General features: G+C 36.9%; 1 protein-coding gene across 4 annotated transcripts in view; it reads right to left on the minus strand.

The window, feature by feature from the left end:
- The window catches only part of MAPRE1 (microtubule associated protein RP/EB family member 1), a 28526-nt gene extending 11624 nt beyond the window's left edge, over positions 1-16902 (minus strand). Inside the window, exons 1-3 of one of the 4 annotated variants that reach the window (XM_072631586.1) lie at positions 16769-16902; positions 11047-11170; positions 2100-2245 (exon numbers count right to left, since the gene is read on the minus strand). In XM_072631586.1, coding sequence (XP_072487687.1) covers positions 2100-2245; positions 11047-11167 — 267 coding nt within the window. In that variant the 5' untranslated portion in view covers positions 11168-11170; positions 16769-16902. Of the gene's footprint in view, positions 1-2099; positions 2246-11046; positions 11171-16368; positions 16487-16665 lie in introns of those variants that run through there. The other 3 variants (XM_072631584.1, XM_072631583.1, XM_072631585.1) reach the window with 3 other exon arrangements.
- Between the last annotated feature and the right edge of the window lie 205 nt (positions 16903-17107).

Here is a 17107-nt window from a genome sequence, read left to right on the forward strand (position 1 = left end):
GGTTATTTCATTAAGCTGAAATCTGATTATCAAAAACTGCTTGAAATAAGTAGTGCTGTTGCTAGAGTTCATTAATTTTTTTTGCCACATAAAGAATTCTATAGAATCTCAGAGCTGAAAGAAACCTCAAAGGTCATTTAGTCCAGCACCTGCTAGAAAAATCTATGGCATTCCTAAGTGTTCATCTAGTTTTATCTTTAAATACCTTTAATGACAGAGAACACATTACCTAGCAAGGGCCATTTCATTTCTGGACAACTCTAAATGTTAGCAGTTCTTTCCTTACACTGAAAAAGGTTTATTCCCTGTTATCTTTTACCCCTGAGACGGCAAGCAGAGAAACCCTACCAAATGCATATTTTACATCTGAAATGTCAGAAATTTTAAGACCTTAAACTTGTCCCCTGAGTTTTCTTTCAATGGGCTAAACATTGTTTTTACGATATGCAATAAACAGAATCTGACTCATATCTGAAGTGGAGGCAAGTTGTTAATTTAAAATAATTTTTCTTCTTCCTTCCCAGCAACTAATTGGTATCCCCACTATGCTTAATTTATACTGTCTGTCACAATGAGGACTTCAAATTTATAAAATAGATAAATATTTTACAAAAGGAATTACTGTAAGATCTTTAAAAAGGTATGTTTAAAATGTTATTCAATTTACAAAAACTAAATTAAATTTACATTCAACTTTGTGAGTAGTAACTCACCCCACACTTTCTCATCTTCTCTACCTTCTGTTTCTGATCACCCCACTGATCTAAATCCTACCCATCCTCCAAGGTACAATTCAAATGAAAATTCATCCATGTCATCTTCCCAATTCTCCAGCCTGAAGTAATCTAACTTCTCTAATCATCAATAGTATCTGCAGTATCCTTATTGCACTTACCTGTAACACAGACAGAATGAGGTATCTGTATATGTGCTTTAGCTCTCCTACTAGACAGGGAGCTTCTTGAAATCAAGAATTATATTCATCTTTGTAGACAGAAAGCACAATGCTGTAATTGATTAACAGCAAGCATTCATTATTTTCACCCTACTTAGTGCTTACTGAATGAACAAATCTATCGCCTAAGAGAAAGATTCCTTCTATAAAGCCTTATAAGACAGAATTTTTATCCTGGAAACCAGAAACTTAGATTTTTGTTGGGCTATGCTTTTTGTATTTTGACAAATGTATTTCAATATATAGTTTCCTTTGTCATTCCATGTATTTTACTTTGTGCACTTAAAAACATTATTCCGAGGAATCTACAGATTTCAACAGACTGCCATGAAACCTATGGTTTAGAACACAACATCACAGTGAATTGACAGCTGGCCTTGTAGTCATCCTCCCTGAGACATACTAGCTTTGTAACCACAGGCGGGTCACTTAGACTCTCAAGACCCTAGCCAATTCTCTCACACAAAGCTATGAACTTGCCAGTATGCACTAAAGAAGGAGGTTTCCATACTGGAAGTTCCCTATACTGAAGAAATCACAGGTCAGGATCATAAAAAAAAAATTATTTTCTGATTATTATGATCATCATTATGATCAGAGTCTGTTTCTGACAGACTTAAATATACTAGCAAGAAAGTAGACTGCATATGCACTTTATTCTATGAAAGCTACTACTCCAAATAATTTTCCTAAGGTTCCCTGCTCTCTTTTACCTCTTAGAAAAGCATCCACAGCAACAGGGGTGAGGGAAATAACATATACACCACCTGGGCTGCCTTTTACGAGATTCCCAGAAGCAATATGACACATCTAACTTAAATAAAATGAGAGTCTGCCAGATTTGGGGACAATCTCACAATGAAAATCAGTAATTTTTTAATATCACAATGACTTTTGTGAATTTGTTGAATTAAATGTTTGCAAGTTTTGCTTCTGGGATGAATACTTACAATGAAGTTGACAAGCCCATTTTGAAAATAATAATGGACCTTGGTAGCAAGGAAAACTGACCTTATAGCTAAATGTTTCTACATTTCCATAGCTAGCTTACCTCAGACAAGTATATAGATTAATATTTGTACTGGACAGTGCTAATAAAAACAACAAGCATACATTCAAAGGAAAGGATATAATTCCAACTTACTTTGTCAACACCCATTCTCTTAAAACCTGCTTGTAGGATCTTGAAGTTCTGAATGTATTCATGTTCCAGTTTTGCTTGAAATTTCACTTTCTTTAGAGCAATGGAACCAGGGAAAAGCATATCCATAAACTGACAATAGGCAGCACCTGTCCCAAAACAAAAATACTTTCACTCAGTCATGTCAATCACTTGACAAAGCTTATAAAATCTTAAAAGTTCAAATGAATCTTAGCGGTTTCTAAATATAGTACTTTCTCTTCAATGCATTCACCTCAATGAACAATAGTTTCAACCACTGATCTCTCAGCTTCTTTTTGAGCCCTTTCAGTGATGTGGAACTCATTACCTGATAACATACACCATTTCAGTACTCCTAGATGGAAAGTTCTTTCTTATATTCAGCTAAAATTTGCCTCTGTGAAGATTTTACAGATGAACTTTAATTTTTCCACTGAAGGTACACAACAAAAGAAAGCCCCCAGAAAGTTTCCCTCACAGTATAAGGAAAACTAAGTTTTTTTCATAATAAGAAGAGTTAACTTATTAACAACACTCAATTTATTTTGCAAGGCTCACACCAAGCAGAACATGAAAATAAAATCCAAAGCAAAAATAAAAAGCAGTTTGGCAAAGGAAATAAGTACCAAGTAGAGGTTTATTAATTAAAGGTTTATTAAAAAGAACATTCCTAAGAGAAGGCTGAAAGAAAAACAAAATATCAGAAATCATGAAGCAACTATCTCACTGCTTTTATTTTGAAAGGACAATGACACAAGACAAAAGGATTTCAGTGAGAATGGTAGCCTCTTGAAATGAGGCAGAGATCAAGAAATAAAAAGTAAAGAAATGTCATAAGAAGAGAAAAGTCACCGAAAACAACAGTCCAATTCTGTCTAAAGTTTTCACTATATAATAAGGAACACAGTAAAAGCTATCTTCATTCTCCTTTTCAGAAATAACGTTGTTGTTCAGTCATTTCAGTTGTATCTGACTCTTTGTGACCCCTTATGGGATTTTCTTGACAAAGATACTGGAGTGATATGCCATTTCTTTCTCCAGCTCATTTTACAGATGAGAAAACTGAGACAAACAAGACTGCTCAAGATCACATAGCTAGTAAAGTGCTGACGTCAGATTTGAACTTAGGAAAAGAAGTCGTTCTAACTCTAGGCCAGGTACTCTATCCACTGCACCACCTAGATGCCCTTTGAAAATAATAATAAAAAAATAGTAGCAGCTAGCATTTAGATAGTGCATACTTTGTTCCAGGTACTGTACTTTACCAATACTATGCAATTATGAAGCAAGTATTATGGTGCAGTGAATAGAGTGCAGAGGACAGAGATCTGAGTTCAAATCAGCCCTCAGACACTTATTAGTTGCATGATCCTGGGAAAGTCACTTAAGCTCTGTTTGTCTCAGTTTCCTCAACTGTAAAATGAGGATAATAATAGCAACCCTCCCAGGGTTGTTGTGAGGCTCAAATAATTGTAAATCACTGAGCACTGCACTTGGCATATAATAAACACTGTATAAATGCTAGCTATTATCATTTTCACCTCATTTGATTCTTTCAACAATCCTGGGAAGTGGGTGCCATTATTACCCCCATTTTACAGTTAAGGAAATTGAGGTGAAGTTACTTGCCCAGGGTCATACAACTAGTTCAGTGTCTGAGGTCGAATATGAATACGGTCTTCCTGACTCCAGGCCCAGAGCTCTATGTACTTTTCCACCTAGCTTCCCTTCTAAATGAACATGTCACAATCTAAATCAGAAATTGTAAATCTACTGTCTAAACACCAAGGTCAGTGACTTTCCTTCTGTACAAAAATATTGAGAACCACTGAAACAAACCAGCAGGGAAGGTAAGGAAGAGAATAAGCATTTATATCTTGTCTACTATGTACTAGGCATTGTGCTAAAGCACTTTATAAATATTAACCTCATTTGATCCTCACAACAATCCCTGAGAGGTAGGTACTATTATTATTGCCATATTACAGCTGAGGAAACTAAAGCAAAAAAAAAATTAAGTGACTTGCCCAGGACAACATAGCCAATAAGTGTCTAAAGACAAATTTGAACCAGGTATTCCTGACTCCAGGCCCAATGCTCTATCCAGTGTTCCACCTAGCTGCCTCCAAAAAAACTTACTGGGAAAGCATATGCAAAATACTTGAGAACACAACAGGAGAGATCAAAAGACAGACAAACCACATTTTTGAACTATCAAAATTATAGTGTATCAGTACAAATGCACAAAGAGAACATAAACTGAAATAAAATTAGAAAGCACTTATAAATGAGAGCTTAATATTCTCAAGTCTGTTATTCCATTAGTTTTTTATAAATATATGAATATATATATATGTATGTATGTATAAATTAATTCATGGTCCAAGTATAGTCTACAAAACTACAAAACATACAAAACCAAAATAACCAATAAAACATATTGTAAGCTATCAGAAAACAACTGCTTAAAGGTACAAGGGGTAAAATGCTAGTCTTAAAAGTCATCTAGTCCAGTACTCATTGTAATGAAGAAACTCAGGCCCTGAAATGTTATGAAATCTTCCTTGGCTCAAATTCTCAAATTACATAGTATCTAAGTGGAACAGCCAGAACTACAAAACTCAGGTCTCCAGACTACCAGTACAACATGCTTTCCGATACCAGTGGTTCCCAAGCTGCTCAAATATGAGAATAACTTTATAAGAATTTCTCAACCATTTAGCCCAATGATAGTAGCTGTAATTATATTAATTATTTCTGTTGGTTGAGAAAATACATGACAAAAAAATTAATGATCGGTAACACTTTTAAACATATGTGGAGTTTATTGTAATAGTATTCATGCGAATCAAAAATATTAATACTACAAATGCATGACATTTATTCAGTCTACAAAGTTGCACCATTATACAAATAAATGTACAATTCTTTTGAGATAACTCCACAGTCAACACATTGGAAACCATGGAGATGGTTAACTAGTTCCATGGAAGAACTGAAACTTGAGCTGGTCCTGAAAGGAGGAACAGAATTTAAAGAGGTTATTCCACTAAGAAATAAAAATGTGAACAAAAGCATCAAGATAACAATAAGTACTATCTCCAGAAAGATCTGCCTACATGAAGTTTGACTTCCCAATGTTGTTAGCAAAGTAGGGTGAAGCCAAGTTGCAGAGAGCCTTGAAAGTTAAACAAAGGAATTTGACCTTGATGAAACTGGTTCAAGTCACTACGGATTCTTCAAAAGGGAGTCACATGATGAGAGCAGTATTTTATGAAAACTTTTAATACCACTATCAAATGAGAATATAAAGAGGAAAAGACTCAAAAGATAGAGACTACTTAAGAGGGTTTTTTAGTAATCCAGACAAGGAAAATGAATAACTGAATTAAGGTACCACCAGTGAAAATGAAAACAAAACAAGAGGAGGAACTTCAAAAGAATTATTGACAAGATTAAATATGTGAAATAAAAGAGAAGGAAGAAAAAATAACTAAGATCTCAAGCCCAGAAAACAGAAAAGGGGAACGGAAGGAAGAACAAGTTAGGGGAGAAGATGATGTTGGGATTTTGATATATTTAATTTACGATGACTGAATAAGAGAGGGGCAGTCACAAAGAGTTGGAATTACAAGGCAAGGGACCAGATTAAAGGATGGAAATACTCCTGGTACTCACCCCTCAAAAAAAATAAAAAATAAAAAAGATCCAGATCTATGATTTCATTAGTTTGTATGGGGACTTGCTGTATGAGAGTTCTTTCCATCAAGAAACTTACGGTTTAGTGAGTTACACTGAGAGGTTAAATGACCTGCCCTTGATCACACAGCTAGAAGAAGCAGTACTTGAACTATGACTATGAGATCAGCACTCTATGCATAAAGTCATTCAGTCTTTGAAATAACAACAATGCAATTCTAACATAAAGGAAATTAATACAGGAACAAAAATAGAATTGACTCCCTAAGGCTTGATATAACAAAGTCGAGTCTTCTGAAATTAGCAGGTGAGATCAGAGACCCCAGTTATGACTAGAGATAACAAACACTTTCCTCCATGATACATTGTCATGAAGTAAACCAGATCTTGTCACTTATTTGAGAAAGAGCTAGAAATTTTCCAGAATCATCAAAATAAAGAAGAGTTAGTGGAGGTGGAACACCAAGATCTACAAAAAGCAAGGAGAACCCAACATCTAAAACTTGGTGCCAGGTGAATATTTATGATTTGTACAAAAATCATTTTTCATCCTTGCTTTTGTATATACATACAAATATAAATACATATATAAACATACACATACACATATACATGTGTATATAGACACATACAGATATAACACATATATATAAAAAACATTTACATTTTTGTTTATGGTTAACTAGGTTTAGAATAAAGCAAGTAAGTAAAACTTGGTGTCAGAAATCAATTTTCCAGTACGTACCCTTTGTCCTTGAAATTCCTCACAAAAATCCCTTTCATTAACAGGATCTTCCGATGACACTATCTAAAATAGCACAACTGGGAAATCGTGGAATGTAATAACGAATACTAAACCTACCAGCTATGTTAATGCAACTTATCCTCTCCTCCCTTCCCTCTTCATATCTTACCTGGTTAGAAGAAATGAGTAGAAGCTATCTATGTTCGGTGGTGTTTTCAGAGGCCTCCCTCTGAACCAACCAGAGCTGGGTTTAGGTTTGAGTGCTATCAACACTCAAATGCTTAACTCACCAACAAAAACCACAAAAGGTCACCTGTCATTCATACATTTTTCTTTTCAACAGAGGAGTCTATACCTAGTACTGATAGCTTTTATTTGGGGTAAGAATCAAGTTTCCTTAAATTTATACTGATCTTTGAAATGTTAAAGATAAAGGCTGGGATTCAATAATGATATCACTGAGGCACTAGAAAGCATTCAAGTCACTAGTTTTCCCTATTATTTCACTTATGCCTATTTATAGGCAACTTTCTAGTCTTACCACTCCTTTAGCAGAATGCTTCTTTTGGGGAAACACTGTGTCTCATCATTGTATAGTACCATACTGGTAGCAGGAATCTAAATTTCTAAAAATTACCACAAAACACTGCAAAACTTTCTAAGCATTCCAAAATGGAGAACACACCTCAGCCTTCATAAAGTGAAATGACTATTTATAAATGAATTTAAGCCTGTTTAGAAACTCTGAAGGCATAAATATTAACACTGCATTTAGACAAAATTTCTATTATAAATATAGTTTTAAAAAATGTTAGAATGATTACCAATTTTTATATACTTCACAAATCTAAAATGCACTCCCACCCAGGATAAGATAGGCAGACCTAGTCTTCAAATTAAAAAAAAAAAATAAAATCCTATTTGAAACTCAATTATCATGAGAATTATGTAGGTCAGGTATTAGTATCTTCATTTTACAGAGAAGGGAGATGAAGTGCAGAGCAACTAAGTGAGTAGCCCACAGCCACACATCTAGTCATATCTAGCCAGGAACAGAAACTAAACTTGAACCTAGGATTCTAAAATTCCTGGGGTACAGTATTCTACCTACCATACTACTGCTATATGCTACAAATTCCACTACCCAAAAATCAGCTCACAACCAAGTTGTTTTATATTTTATTTTCAACTTGAAAACCTTTTTTTTTTAACAAAGTTAAAGTTATATCACAGTATATCTCAGCTCTATGCTTCAATATATATTTGAGCCCTTTAAAAGGGTGTTATAGGAATATTAAGTTCCTACATGTAAAGACATATGGTATAATATGGTATATATATAATATAATTACATACAATCTTAGATTTGGAGTCAGGAAAACCTGGGTTCAAATTCCACCTGAAACACTTACTAGGTTTGCTGTCTAACCCTGGGGAAGTCACTCAACCTCTCTAGGCTTCAGGTTTTCTCATCTATAAAGTGAAAAGATTATACTTGATGGCCTTTAAAGACTTCTCTGGCTCTGAATCTATGATTCTGTGGTAACAGGGCTAATTTTATTCATTTTAAGTAGCCTTAGTTTCAAAAAAAAAAACCTATGATCCTAAAAGGCCTATACTCTAGCCATTTAATTGTTTCTTGGGAATGGAGAGGTGTAGAATTGAAGGGGTGACAGTGGATAGAGCAGCTGATTTCAAATTCAGATTCAGACACTTACTAGATGTGGATCCTGGGCAAGTCATTTAATCCTGTTTGCCTCAGTTTCCTCATCTGTAAAATGAGCTGGAGAAGAAAATGGCAAACCACTCCAGTATCTCTGCCAAGAAAATCCCAAATAGGACCACAAAGTATCAGATACAACCGAAATGACTGACCAACCACTGGGATTGAAGATCCACCCTTCAAAGGATTCCTACCTGGAATAGGAGAGCTAATGATCTCCAAGATCCTTTCTAATACTAAGTCTATGAATGGAAAGAATTACTTTAGTTCTTCACCTGTAAAACTTGAGATTAAACCTTTTAAGTATAGCAACAGGATCAACTAATGAAAATGAAACACAAGTGTTACAGACAATAAGGAGTTACAAATTTATTGCCCTCAGAAAATCAACTATCACTACAAAGATATTTTCAAAATAGTTAAGAAGTGTCTTATAGATAAGCAGTTCAAGATTATCATATTATTATTATGTTATACTGAAAACTGAAAATCACTAATAAGAGAAATACAAATCAAAAAACAACTCTTGAGGTTTCATTGTACAACTAGCAAACTGGCAAAAATGACAAAATACGGAAATAGTCAATACTGGAGGGGCTTTAGAAAGACAGGAAGAGCTATGAATTGGTTCAGCCATTCTTGAAGACAATTTGGAAATATGTTTTTAAAAGTGACTAAACCATACATACCCTTTGACCCAAAGTTTCCACTGGTAGGCAAATAAATAGCCTAATTATAAAAAAGTCCTATAGATACCAAAAAAACTCAAGCAGTCCATTTTCTTGGAAGTAAAGAATTAGAAAACAAGCAGATTCTCATCTAATGGGAAATGAGTAAACAAACTTGTGATACATGAATGTAAGGGCACTTTGGTGGCATAGTAAATATAGAGTGGTGGAATCAGGAAGTGGCCTCAGATGCTTGCTAGTTCTATAATCCTAGGCAAATCATTTACTTCCTGTCTGCCTCAGTTTCCTGATGTGCAACATGTGGACAATAATAGCATCTACCGTGCAGTGTTATTGTAAGAATCAAATTAGATAACATAAAGAGCTTTGTAAATGTTAAATCTTTATTATATAAATACTAGTGATAATAATGAAGAAGAAGAATGAAATATTACTACTTCATAAGAAACACTGACTATGAAGAAAACAAGGTAGCACAGGAAGACTTATATGAACTAAAGCTAAACAGAGTAAGTACAACCAGGAAAACAGTATCAAAAATGATCAAAACAATGTAAACAAATAGAACAAAAAAATTAACTGTATGCTACAAGCTTCGCCCTGAAAAAGAGCTAAGAAAATCTACCTCCTTCCCTTCATTATAAGGATAAGAAACTATAGCAATAAGATACTACATATATTATCAAACATAGTCAACATTTCCCCCTCCCTTTTTTTTTACAATCTTTGTTACAAGAAATAGAGTGCTGGGTAAGGGAAAAAGAAGAAACATGTTCTGAAATTAAATGACAGAAAAATAAAAGACATTAATTTTAAAAACAGAAATAAAGGAAGATACATATTTGAAAAGATACTCCCTACTCATGACTTGGCTCTAACAATGTAACAGAAATGGATAAATATTAAATAACTATGGTATAATGAGAAGGATAAAGCTAGCTAACTCTTCTCAGAGGTTCATAGTGGAAGAAACTTTGAAGAAATGCAAAGTTTAAATATGAAATTGCTGATGCCTCTCTGAATGGCAACAAAAGGAATTGTTTGGCTATAGAGTACCTAAGTTACATATCTGGAAGATATTTGTAATGAACTTAAGAAACAGGAACTAATGTTTTCAACGGAACATTAACTAGGTGTATAGGTGTACAGGCTAATAATAAGCAAGATAAGTTGTGTCAGAGTTTGTAACATACTAGGCAATTCATTTCACAGCACTAACAAAATGAAGCATATGACAGATCAAATTTTATTCAATATTTTGTATACCCTTGACTAAAAACAACCTATGGTTCTGGAAGGCACGTAATCTAGATATCTCTCTAGGCTTAAAGATCTATCAAGGATTTCCTATATAAGATAGGAAAGTGAAGATCTTCAAACTTAAGGACATTAGCCTATTTAAACCAAACTGAGAGGTTTGGTAAAGGGATTAAAGAGAGACTGAGGAGTTTTGATCTCCTACTCCATAGCATGAAGGTAATATAATGGGGGAAAAAAGACTCCTACAACTTATTTTGTAGATCTCATATCACTAGATCCTTGAATATGACGACACTGATAATTTCTATACCACGGACAGGCCAAAACTCAAACTTCTAAAAAAGATGATTATTAAACCCAATCGTAAGCTTAAATGGGATTCTGATATTGTCCTTGCGCTTCTTTAACCAAAAAAGAGGAAAATCTAAACTTCAGTGTTTGAATTAATGTAAAATTACAACAATAGCATAGTCAACTTTAAATAAAATAAATAGAAAAAATTTTAAAAGATTTATTTTATTTGGTAAGTCAAATAGCATAGTCTTGGAATGTCACTGCTATAATCTTTGGGGCAATGTACAGTCACCACCAAGACTAATTAACAGTCTACATAGGAAAACAAATTTCAGAGCTTATGTCTGAAGAGAAACTCATTACAGGATGTTAACACTTGATTGAGCTACTATAACAAAAAGCATCTTTATTGTGCGTTGAATTTTGGAGACAAATACCAAACTAAGGTACCTCCTCCATACTAGTCAATTTAAGATTTGTTCATGATCTACAAGATTGTGCTGTTAATGTTTTTCTTACCTGAACATAAGTGTTCAATCTTTGTCAAGGTCAACTGCAGAGATTCATTGATCCAGGCCAGCATATCATGTCGACTCAAATTATCACTAGTTACTGAAGTTGAATACACGTTAACTGCCATCTTCTATAATATGGGGAGAAAAAAAGAAAGTTTCATAATATGGTAAACATATTTGTCAGAAAACTTGCTGGCAATGTGGCTTGCACACGATCTGAAAGGACTAAATGGGGGGGGGGGGGGAACCTGCCACCCCAAGGCCACATGTGACCCTCTGGGTCCTAAAGTGCTGCCCTTTCACTGACTCCAAACTTCACAGAACAAATCCCCTTAATAAAGGGATTTACTCTATAAAACGGACTTGGTCAAAAGGCTGCACTCAAGGACCTAAAAGGCTATTCAACTGAAACCTCTATAATTGGGTCCTAATTAACAACCGGCTTCACACTACTTCTGAAGAGTCCAACCAGAAAGTCTAGATTCCTACTTCCCATGTATAGTTAATATCCAGCACGACAATCAGACTCACAAATTTAAAGCTGTTACGTAGTGCAAATTCCTTATTTTACAAATAAAGAAAATGAGACCCAGAAAGGTAAAGTAATTTGCTCAAGCTCACACAAGTAATGGGTAGCAAAGCTGGAATTTGAAATCAGGTGTTTCAACATCAAAAACAGCAGTATTTCCACTCAACCGTTATGCCTCAAACTGCTTTTTATAACCTGAAATGAATCACACAGGGCCAATCAATTTGAGGGAGATACATTTTTGATGTGGTCAATTTAAAACTCCAAACTTCCAAGAGACAATGAAGAAAAGGGTGATTAAAGGTTTCATGAATTGAAACTGGCTAACACACAAAAATATCTAACGTTTTCTACTAAAATAGTAAAAATCTAAAGAAAATGTCATCCAAAAAAACGAGAAAAGGACCTATTTGTACAAAAACATTTATAGCATCTTTTTCTGTAGTAGCTTAGAATTGGAAATCAAAGGAATGTCCATCAAATGGGAATGGCTAAACAAGCTGCAGTATATAATTGTAAAAGAATATTATTGTGCTATAAGAAATGACAAGCAGGATGATTTCAGAAAAACCTGGAAAGACTTTACATGAACTGATGCATAGTGAACAGAAACCAGAACACTGCACATAGTAACAGCAATACTGTTCAATGTATTAGTGTGAATGTCTTAGCTATTCTCAGCAATACAGTGACCCAAGACAAACTCAAAGAACTGATGAAACATAGTTATCAGCCTTAAGAGAAAGAACTGATATTGACTGAATACAGATTGAAGAATGCTGTCTTCACTTTCATCTTTTTTCTTTTATTCAGTCTTCTTGTACAAAACAACTAATATGGAAATGTTTTACATAATTGTACATGTATAACCTACATGTGATTGCTTACCATCCCAGGGAGTGGGGGAAGGGAAAGAAGAAGGGAGGGATAGAATATAGAACTCAAAACTTTAAATAAAAATGCTTAAAAATTGGGGAAAAAAAAAGAAAAGTATCAATTCAGACTTCATATGAAAGCTCTATTGGCATCTATTCAAATTAAAGACCTAGAACAATACTATGACCATATCGACATTATCTAAACAGAGTATCACCAACATGAGCATTTACTAAGCACTCAATCAAAAGTGCTATTTATTATGGCAAGGAAGTAACCTTGGGTTTCTGTAGGTTATATCACTGCAGCCTAAGTTATCAGGTTGAGCCATCCTGAGAAAAGCCTTGTGCACAGTTTTTGGAACAGACTGCATGTGCTTTCTGAATACAGACCTAAAGCCAAAGCAACCCATAGTAAGTAAGTTTAATTTAGAATATTCAAACTATCATGGTGACTATTCTCTAAGTATCAGCTACATGTAAATAATATGATGTGTTGGCAGGTTAATTAGGGGCTAGTCACTCAACAGTCACCATAGGGCAATTATAAACTGGAACAGAATCTGAAACGTCAATTTCTGAAAATAAATTATTTAAGAAGCAATTGGGCATAGTATAAATATTGAATTTGGAGTCAAAATGCATGGATTTAATCGTGCCTTAGATACTTAATAGCTGTGTGATCACAAACAACTTAACCTCTCCAGAGCCTCAATTTCCTTATCTATAAAATAGACGTGATTATATTTTATACTACCTACCCTCCTGGGTATCCTTGAGGGAAGGCTTTTCATACTTTCACCCACACTAGAAATGTTACTAACTTATTATTATGAATTTTTATTACTGTTATTATTATTGAAAAATAGTCATTTTCCTTCTCAATAATGCAGGTTGTCATTCCACAACAAAACTAATTAACAGAGAAACAATTCAGTTTTAAGGAATGGAAATGTGAAGAAAAACTTGTGAATACCTAAACATTTTTCTCATAGCACTTACTACTGCATTTTTACATTTACCATATGCCAATTCATGTTAGGCTTATCTCTGTCCACATCTGGTCACCCTTATTAGTCTGCAAGTCTCTTAAAAGCAAGAACTAGGTCTTATTTATCTCTTTCTCATTCAAGGTCTAGCATGCAGTGCAAAGCTCATAAATGGCACTTTGCAAGTGTCTATCTATTTAATGCTGGACTCAGAAAAGAAAATCCCATGTTATTGGCTTACAAAGCCAACCCTGAAAATAACCCATACTACATCTCAGTGTATATTTGAACAAAAGTTAAAAATTGCCAGGTACATAAAAATATGTAGCACACTTAATAAGTTTATAAGCAGATATAAATGAAAGAGAAGACACAGTTTCTAGCCTGGAGAAGGATATACTCTTCTTTGCATAGCTCAAGTGGTACAACATGTGTGATTTATAATGTGTGTCACGAAAGCTTAAAATCTAAGCAGATGGAGTCCTTGTCACATGCATTCTAATATGCAACTGAATATATTTTAAATAGCCTTTCATCTTCTTATGATTTTAAATCCTTTCATAGGTAGTATAGTAATAATTAAGTCACCCAGAGTACAGAATAGACAACCACTAAATGTATATCTCCTATATATACAAATTCAATAAATAATTCAAGTATCCTATCAATATCCTAAATATGCTGGAGAGAAGGCTAAATGTGATAGATGACCTGGATTTCTGCCCTGCCTTTGCCAGCTACAGGACTTTGTCATTTCTATGAGATTCACTTTCTTTTAACTGTAAATTACAAAAGTCAGTTCCTCAAAAGAAACAGATAGTTTAAGTATTAATATCCTTAAAAGAAAAGTTTATAAAACAGCAGTATAGCAGAATGAGTGCTGTAGCTTAGTCAGAGAACCCAAGTTTAAAGTCCAGCTTTGTCACCTTTGAGACCATGATCAAGTCACTTCACTTTCCTGGGCCTAAGTTTATTAATCTGTAAAATGAAAGGGTTCAACATTAAATTACTTCTGAGGTTCATTCAGCTCAAAATCTATCATCCTATGAACAACCCTGCGAAGTAAGTAATACAAATATTATCTCTGCTTTATAAAGTGAGACAAAGTTTCAGAGATGTTAAGTGATTTGTCCAGGGTCACATAACAGTTAAAGGTTTTAAGAGTAAGCAAAATCTGAAACTAGCTCTTTTGACTCCAAGATCAGTAATCGTTGCCACTATATCATGCTTATTTATACTATCTACAGAAGATAATCACAAAGATCAAATGGTATGGCTATGAAAATGCTTCTTTACCTCTAAAGTGTAGCATAGCTATTAGGAGAGCTAGTCACTCAAATCCAGATACTCCCCCACAAGTAATTCCAATCATCTGTCCTCCCTGGGATAGTCCCTATTTGGCCACTACAGAGCACAAGTCCAACCTATTAAGTGACTTCCTCACCCACCCCCTGACCCTAATCCCAAGTCTCAAAGCTATCATGTGGCTGAAAAATAAAGAGTCAGGGCACCTGGAGAAAATAACATCTGATTCTCACCACCAGTGTCACCTTGGTCAAGTCCCTTATACTCCCTGGGTTCCACTTATCTCATCTGTAAAATGAGGTTAGTTTACCAGGAGTTAACTTTTTGTGTGTCATGTACACCTGCCTTTGGCAGTCTGATGAAGCCAGACTATGAACTCTGTCTCAGAATGTTTTCAAACATATAAAACAATTATCTTAATAATCCTTTACTAAAGAAACCAACTGTATTGAAACATTATCGACATCTAGTTATGTATCTATGTGTCTCTCCATACACATACATACACACACCTTAAAGTATCCCATGTTAAGAATCTGTAGACTAGATCATCTCATAATTTCCTTTCACTTTAAAATCATGTGTGCCCATCAACATAGCACCCCCCCCCCCCACAAGTAATTCCAACCATTCAGCCTCCAGGGACAGTCCCTACCCACCCAAGTCTAACACAGCAAAATAGGATCATGTCTCATGCTTCCTGTTCCTGTCTTAACCTCCAGTGGTGATTCTCCACATCCCAGCAGATAAACTCCCTTTCACCAGGACAACAGCTTACCATCTCTTCGATATGTTACTGGGACTGCAAACTCAATTAGGCAACAATATGAAGCTAGGCAAAAATGCTCATAAAGAGCTGTGTTCGGGACTGAGGTAGTGACAGTCCCCCAGTGAGAATGCATCTGAAGTTTTGTGTTCAGTTCCATGCACCACGTTTTAAGAGCACCGATAAGGTAGAGAATGCTGACAAAAGGTGGTGATGGACAGTGAGTTCATGCCAAAAGAGATTCAACTGCAGAAAATGTGAATGTGCCTTGAAGAAAAGAGCACTTGGGGAAGCCACAAAAACTGTGTTCCAACATCTGAAAGGCTGCAAGTTTGATCCCACTGGGCAGAATTAGGTACAATCGTTGGTCAAAGTTGCTGGGGCTGATTCAGGATTCATTTAAGAAAAAACTTTCCCAACAATTGAAACAATCTAAATACGGAATGAGCTGCCTTCCCAGGTAGTGGCTTCTCAGGACCTCACCAACCGGCTTCAAGGCAGCAGGCTGACCACCCGTCAGGTACGTGAGGGACGGCATGCTTGACCGGGTCATTCCAACGCAGATACATTCAGTGATGCTAGTCCCAATCATTTAACCTGCCAGGAGGGCTCCCTCCCATCCTACCGAGCACATGCTTCCCATGGTTATGCCACAGAGACTTCCTGCAGGGAAAATCCCTTCCTTGATCCCCCTCCCATTCTTCCCCCCACCCCTTCCCCGCCATTTCCCCCATCTCTCAAAGCCAGTCTGCTTCGGCTATTGTCACCCACCCCACTTCCACACAACCCATCCCAACCCTCTACCCCCGAATACATAGCTTCCTCCCAACTCTCCTTCCCTTCGAAAATGCCCCCTCCTTACACCCCTGGCACGCCGCAGGGCGACCCCAACTTCCGGCCAAGGGATCTTCCTCACCTTCATCCCCTCCCCATTCACGCTCCCCGCACAGACACCCCTGCGCACGCGCACTCGCAGGGTCACGGCCCGACCCCTCCCCCACTTCCCCCTTCACAGGCTCCTCCGGCGGAGCGGCCCGGAGCCCCCACAGGCCGCAGCTCCCGCCTTCTCCGGCTCCCGCTCCGCAACCCAGGCACCCGCCCTGCTGGGCTTCCGCCGCCCGGCCCAGGCCGAGCCCCCAATCCGCGACCCCGTCCTCACCGGCTTCTCGAGGCGCCGCGTCTCCTATCTCGCCGGCCCCCCAGTTCTGTCTAGGTCTTGTTCAAACCGCCCGACCCCGCCCGCGCGATGACCTTATACGCACCCCTCCTTTCCCCGACGCCACGACGTAACGATGCGTCACCCCGCCCGGCCGGCTTCTGGGAGGGGAAGAAAGAGGAGAGGGAGAAAAAGAGCCACTCAGGGGGGTGGAGCCTAAGGGCCCTCCGAGTCGAAGCAAAGGCGCAGGGGGCGGGAACGAGGCTGGGGAAGCGATGCAGGCGCGTGGCCCACGACAGCCAATGAGATCCCGACCTCGGTTGAGCCGGGGACCAGCCCAGAATTCTCACCCTGGAGCGCAAGGTGTGGCTCCGAGCGCTGAGTCAAGGCGGCTTAAAGGTTTATCTGCCTTAACAGTCCTAAATACCCCGAAGCTCAGGGCTAG

Source organism: Notamacropus eugenii, chromosome 1, assembly GCF_028372415.1.
Source record: "Notamacropus eugenii isolate mMacEug1 chromosome 1, mMacEug1.pri_v2, whole genome shotgun sequence".
Lineage (NCBI taxonomy): Eukaryota > Metazoa > Chordata > Mammalia > Diprotodontia > Macropodidae > Notamacropus > Notamacropus eugenii.